General features: G+C 41.5%; 1 protein-coding gene across 1 annotated transcript; it reads left to right on the top strand.

The window, feature by feature from the left end:
• Positions 1 to 356: 356 nt before the first annotated feature.
• LOC122742657 (ribose-phosphate pyrophosphokinase 1-like) lies at positions 357 to 1,364 on the top strand. Its single transcript, XM_043987054.1, has one exon. The coding sequence runs from the start codon at positions 366 to 368 to the stop codon at positions 1,320 to 1,322; it is 957 nt and encodes a 318-aa protein (XP_043842989.1). The 5' UTR covers positions 357 to 365; the 3' UTR covers positions 1,323 to 1,364.
• The last annotated feature ends 5,537 nt before the right edge of the window (positions 1,365 to 6,901 follow it).

The following is a 6,901-nucleotide window of genomic DNA, read 5'->3' as shown; positions in this document are numbered from 1 at the left end:
CTAGAGAACAATTTGGAACCATGCCCAAAAGGCTTTAAAACTGTGCATACCCTTTGACCCAGTAAAAAATTCTAAATAGTATATTAACAAAGAGATTACAGCAATTTATCACCAGGACAACACACTGTGACCAGGTGGGATTTAAACCAGGAATGTAGGGCAATACCACTACTAGGTCTATATCTCAGAAATCATAAAAAAAGAGGAAAGGGAAGATGGCCGAGGCATCGTGCTGAGTACGCTCTTGCTACCGAGTGGTCACCTCTCCCCAGCCTCGCCTTACCAGCCTCCAGCCTCGTCGCCTAAGCCAGCCTCCCCCACGCAGTGGTCGCTGACGTCAGCCCGCAGAGCACAGCAGGGCGAAGATGCCGAACATCAAGATCTTCAGCGGCAGCTCCCACCAGGACTTGTCCCAGAAGATCACCGACCGTCTGGACCTGGGACTGGGCAAGGTGGTGACTAAGAAATTCAGTAACCAGGAGACGTGTGTGGAAATTGGCGAAAGCGTCCGAGGAGAGGATGTTTACATTGTGCAGAGCGGTTGTGGCGAAATCAACGACAATCTGATGGAGCTTCTCATTATGATTCATGCCTGCAAGATCGCCTCAGCGAGCCGAGTCACTGCTGTTATCCCTTGTTTCCCTTATGCCCGGCAGGACAAAAAGGACAAAAGCCGAGCCCCAATCTCAGCCAAGCTTGTGGCAAATATGCTGTCTGTAGCAGGAGCAGATCATATAATCACCATGGACCTTCATGCCTCTCAGATTCAAGGGTTTTTTGATATCCCAGTGGATAACTTATACGCTGAACCGGCTGTCCTGAAGTGGATAAGGAAGAACATTGCCGACTGGAAGACCTGCTGTATCGTGTCCCCGGATGCTGGCGGAGCTAAAAGAGTGACTTCAATTGCTGACCGACTGAATGTTGACTTTGCTCTGATTCACAAAGAGCGGAAGAAGGCCAATGAAGTGGACCGAATGGTGTTAGTGGGAGATGTCAAGGACCGAGTAGCCATTCTAGTGGATGACATGGCTGACACTTGTGGTACTATCTGTCATGCAGCAGATAAACTCCAGTCAGCTGGAGCCACCAAAGTCTACGCCATCCTTACTCATGGAATTTTTTCTGGTTCAGCCATTTCTCGAATTAACCACGCCTGCTTTGAGGCGGTTGTCGTCACAAACACAATACCTCAGGAAGACAAGATGAAGCACTGCCCCAAGATACAGGTGATTGATATCTCTATGATCCTGGCCGAGGCCATCCGGAGGACTCACAATGGCGAGTCGGTCTCCTACCTGTTCAGTCATGTTCCTTTATAATTGATGCTGCTTCTCACTTTGGAGGCTTTTCTTTGCTAAGCCAGTCATTATTTGGTATATTACAAAAGTTCAGTAGAAATCCCTGCTTATTCATCCTGCTCTCCACATTTTTTGCTCACATCCAATTCCCAGAGACTCTGCTTTCTTTTGTTAGTGTAAGTGAGCTTTCACTCTAACTTTGTGGAGAGTGGGGCTATGCGAGGGCCTGGAGGGGAGGGAGGCAGGGCGAGGGGACAGGACAGATGCACCACTATGCATGCAAACTTCAGCAGTTCTGGTTAGTTGGTTGGTTTGTTTAAAAATAAAAATCTGCAAAGCCTAAATAAATAAAAAATAAAAAAATTTTAAAAGCAAAAAGGACCCACATGTATAAAAATATTTATAGCTGCTCTTTTTGTGGTAGAAAAGAATTAGAAATTGAGGGGATGCCCATCAATTGGGGAATGGCTAAACAAGTTATGGTATATGAATGTAATGGAATACTATTGTGCTGCAAAAAATAATAAGCAGATGGATTTCAGAAAAACATGAATTGACACTGAGTGAAATGAGCAGAATCAAGAGAACATTGTACACAGTATCCACAACATTGTGGAATGATTAACTATGACAGACTTATACAATGATCCAAGACAATGCCAAAAGACTTATGGTGGAAAATGCTCTCCACATTCAGAAAAAACCATGGAGTCTGAATGCAGACTAAAACACACTATTTTCACTTTTGTTATTGCTTTTTTGTTGTTGTTCTTGTTTATTCTTTCTTGCATATTTTCCTTTTGTTCTAATTAATGTGGAAATATATTTAACATAATAGTAATGTATAACCTAAAAAAAATATGACTTGAGTCCTATGTGAAAGAAGGGACCCTAATATACACCAAAATGAAATATCCTATCTTCCATACATCCATTCTGGGGCCTCTGAATGGGAAGACTAAACAATGGGGATATCCTTCACCCTTACATTCCCTTTCCTCTTTCCCAAAACCCATACCAACTAAACTCCACTGGGCAGCAAGGTGGGAAGAGAGATCTGGCTTCTCACACCACTTAAATGAAATGGAAGTGACCAACCACAGAACTTCTAGTGAGATAACAGACTGCTAGGTTTTATCATTTTCACTCCAGACTCTATGAGCACTGCCATTTAACCTGCTAATAAACCCCAAGAATTCCTGGGCTTTGCCATCCACCATGTTAATAACAAACCCTTAGAAATTCCGGGCCTTAGCTAGGTGGCACAGTGGATAAAGCACTGGCCCTGGATTCAGGAGTACCTGAGTTCAAATCTGGCCTCGGACACTTGACACTAGCTGTGTGACTCCGGGAAAGTCACTTAACCCCCATTGCCCCACAAAAAAACCAAAACAAAACAAAACAAAACAAACAAACAAAAAAAAACTGAAGAAAACAGATGAAAAATGTAAAAGGTCTGTCAACTTTGGGTAGCTAGGTGGCGCAGGGGATAGAGCACTGGCCCTGGAGTCAGGAGTACCTGAGTTCAAATCCAGCCTCAAACACTTAACACTTACTAAGCTGTGTGACCCTGGGCAAGTCACTTAACCCCAATTGCCTCACTAAAAAGAAAAAAGAAAAGAAATTCTGGGCCTTTCCATCAACCTCACAAATTAATTATCTTATATGTGCTATTATCCTCTTAGTATGACCTCCTTTAGAACAAAGACTATCTCGATTCTATTTGTATTCTCAGTGCACCATGCTGGGCACACGATAGGTGCTTAATAAAGGCTTCTTTATTCTTTATTAATGTATTGTCGCAAACTACACAATCTTTTCTTATTCTGGCTTCCCCATATACTATCCTATAACAATCACAACCTTGATTACTGCTATTTTACCCTGTTATTCCACATTGTTGATGATGGAAGTTCTCTGTACTTCTTCCAGTGTCCATCCTCATTCTTATCTGTATACTAGCCTCAGTAAAGATATTCAGGATGGGAAGACTATGTCCCTTCCAAAACATCCTAGCTAAAGCCTTATTTATCTCAGCCTGGTCCTACAGTAAACATAATAGGCAATCTCCATAATGAAAATAATTTAAAAGTCATAACATTCCAGTAGAATGTTAGTCCCATGGAGACAGGAATTGTCTCACTTGTTATCTATATTCTATAACCTGGGAGCCTAGCACAGAACTTGACCCATGCTAAGAGCTCAATAGATCCTTGTTGGTTGACTGACTGTGGCAAGACATCCCCAAATAGATGTAAATGGTGAGGCTCCTTTACCCCATCATCCCCAAGTATCTTTATTGCTTGCTTCTTATTTACCACTTAAAAGAAAAAAGCCAAACCAAGTATTAAATCCCTGTAAGTATTGAATCAAATTCTCCCCCATGTCAGTAAACTGTAGTGTATCGAAAGTTGATGTAAGCAATGTAAATGTAAAGAAAAAAAAATAAAGTTAATATTGTGAAATTCCAAAGAATAAACATAGCCCAAAAGAAGAGATATTTGAAGATAACCCACCCCACTCCTTTGCAGAGGTGGAACTTCTACCAGGTATAGAACACTGCATATATTTCCAGATTTTTTTAATGTACTGATTGTTTTTGATAATTTTTTCTCTTCCTCTATTTCTTTTTTTAAATTTCCTTTAGGAATATTATTTGTTATATGAAATAGATCTCTAGGAAGGGAGAGGGATCCTGGGAGAAATTCTGGTGATGTCAAAAATAAAAGATGTCAATCAGGACAGCTAGGTGGCGCAGTGGATAGAGCACTGGCCCTGGAGTCAGGAGTACCTGAGTTCAAATCCAACCTCAGATAGTTAACACTTACTAGCTGTGTGACCCTGGGCAAGTCACAACCCCAATTGCCTCACCCAAAAATAAACAAAAAAAAAAACAAAAAAACCCACCACCACCAACAACAAAAAAGATGTCAAAGTTTTTATTTTTTTAAAAAAGGAAAGTTAATATAATGTTTAGACAGATATAATAGTTAAGTTTTTCCTTACAAAAAGCTGAAATCTGAGTCTCTGAAACATTTCTCCCAGTTCTGCATTGTGGAGCCAAGCAAAACAAGTCTAATCCTTCTTCTATGTGACGCCCCTTCAAATATTTGATGGCTCCTCCTTAAGAATTTTGAGAGAAATTGTACAAGTGGTCAAACAGGCTTTGGTGTCAGGCCCTTCTGCTCTTCCTCACTTTTGCTTAGATTCTTTAGCTTGAGAGAACTGTTCATATTGAGCTATATGAAATGATCTGATGGAGACTTAGCCATAAAACTGGCTCTCTAGGCCCTAAATCAACCCAGGACTAGGCAGTTTGGTAGCTGAGATGGTGCAGTGGGTAGGGAGTGGGGCCTGGAGTCAGGAAGACAAGTTCAAATGCAGCCTCAGACACTTACTCTGTGACCCTGAGCAAGTCATAGAAACTCTTCAGTTTCTCATTTATAAAAAAAAAAAAAAAAAGGAATAATGATAGTACCTACCTCACAGGGCTGTTGTGAAGATCAAATGAGTGTGAGAATTGGAATGACACCCCCTGCTGGGAAAGACATTGCAGGGAAGCCCCACCATGAGGAGAAAGCATGTGATTTAGAAACCATGTGACTTTACCATCCAGAAGTTACCCAGCGTCCAGAAGTTACCCAACATCTGGAAGTTACATCTATAGAACCACCTGTGGGACCTGTCAATCAGAGCTGCCAGCCAATTAGCTTAGAGCTGTGTGTGTGGCCTCCTTTCTGCCTCTCTAGTCTCCATTCCCTCCTTATAGTTCCTTTCTGTCCTTCTAATCTTGTCAGTCCCCCTTCTTCCTAGTCCTTCCGCCTCTCCTTTCCTTCTTGCTCTTAGCTTCCCCCATCTCTTAGTACTCCAGACTTTCTGCTCTCTTAATCTCATCAGCCCCCCTCTTCTTCTCCTTTCTTCTCATCTTGTCAGCCTCTCTCTATCTTGTCCTTCAGCCTCCTCCCCTCTGTCTAACTCCCAGGTCTATATATATCTTTCTTTTCTCTACTCAAACCTCGGGACTTTTTTTGCCCCCACACACCAAGCTAATCCACCAGCCAGGGCTGTGGCTGGGGGGAGGGGGGATGCTCAGGTGTCTCATGAGTACCACACCCAGGGCTCCAGGGTGAGGCAATTGGGGTTAAGTGACTTGCCCAGGGTCACACAGTAAGTAAGTGTTAAGTGTCTGAGGCCGGATTTGAACTCAGGTCCTCCTGACTCCAGGGCCGGTGCTCCATCCACTGTGCCACCTAGCTGCCCCACCATTTGATCTTAAATAAGTCTCTTTCCCTCTCTAGAATTCATTTTTAATTTTTTTATTATTTTTAATTTTTCTCAATTACATGTAAAGATATTTTTTGAGTTCCAAATTTTTCTCTCACCCTCCCTTCCCTCCTCCCTCCTGAGACTAGCAAGCAATTTGTGATAGCTTATACATTAAAATCATGTTAAACATATTTCCACATTAGTCATGTTGTAAGAGAAGACTCAGAACAAAAGGAAAGCAATGCAAGAAAGAATAAACAAGAAAAATAACAAAAAAGCAACAAAAAAAGTGAAAATAGTATGCTTCAATCTGCATTCAGACTCCATAGTTTTTTCTGAATGGGGAGAGCATTTTCCACCATAATAAGTCTTTTGGCATTGTCTTGGATCATTGTATTGCTGAGAAGAGTTAAGTCCGTCACTGTTGATCATCCCACAATGTTGTAGATATTGTGTACAATGTTCTCTTGGTTCTGCTCATTTCACTCAGCATCAATTCATGTAAGTCTTTCCAGGTTTTTCTGAAATCCATATGCTTATCATTTCTTACAGCACAATCATAATCCATTACATCCATATACCACAACTTGTTTAGCATCCCCTCAATTTCCCATTCTTTTCCTACCACAAAAAGAGCAGCTATAAATATTTTTGTACATGTGGGTCCTTTCCCCTTTTTTATGATCTCTTTGGATTATAGACCTAGTAGTGCTATTGCTGGATCAAAGGGTATGCACAGTTTTAAAGCCTTTGGGACATGTAGAACTCATTTTTTTTTAATCTATAAAATGAAGGGGACTCAATAATCTCTAAATTCCCTTGTAACTCTAAAAATCTGTATTCTGTCCTACATGGGAAAGTGTACTTTCAGTAACTAGATTACACATATAAAAAATCCCCCAGGAGAATGAAATAAGTCCATCAGCCCTCAGACAGAGGGATTCAAATTTCATATAGTCACTATGGTCTCCATTGAAATTTTGTGGGAAGTAACCAAAGAAACAGACTCTGGAAGTGGGTGCCTCCAAGGAACTCCATGAGGAGGAGGTAGGTTTTATTGAAAACCATAGAGAAGTAATTAACATTTGGGACTCATATTCTCCCTCTGCCCCAAGTACCCCACCACCACAACATCTCTTCAAGGTAGAGGGTATACACTTGGGACAGCATCCAGTCTCAACTTTCTTCCAGGTACTGAGTATATGAGTAGCTAAGGACATGTGTTGGGTGACAAGAGGTGCCAGAAGTGAAGGGGAGGTATGATTTCACCAATTTTCTCAGATATTGGGTGGTGACTCAGGGATCCATCTGCTTCTCTCTCATTAGACTCTAGC

The sequence above is a fragment of the Dromiciops gliroides genome, chromosome 2 (assembly GCF_019393635.1).
Source record: "Dromiciops gliroides isolate mDroGli1 chromosome 2, mDroGli1.pri, whole genome shotgun sequence".
Taxonomy (NCBI): domain Eukaryota; kingdom Metazoa; phylum Chordata; class Mammalia; order Microbiotheria; family Microbiotheriidae; genus Dromiciops; species Dromiciops gliroides.
This window is presented reverse-complemented; position numbering and strand designations above follow the sequence as displayed.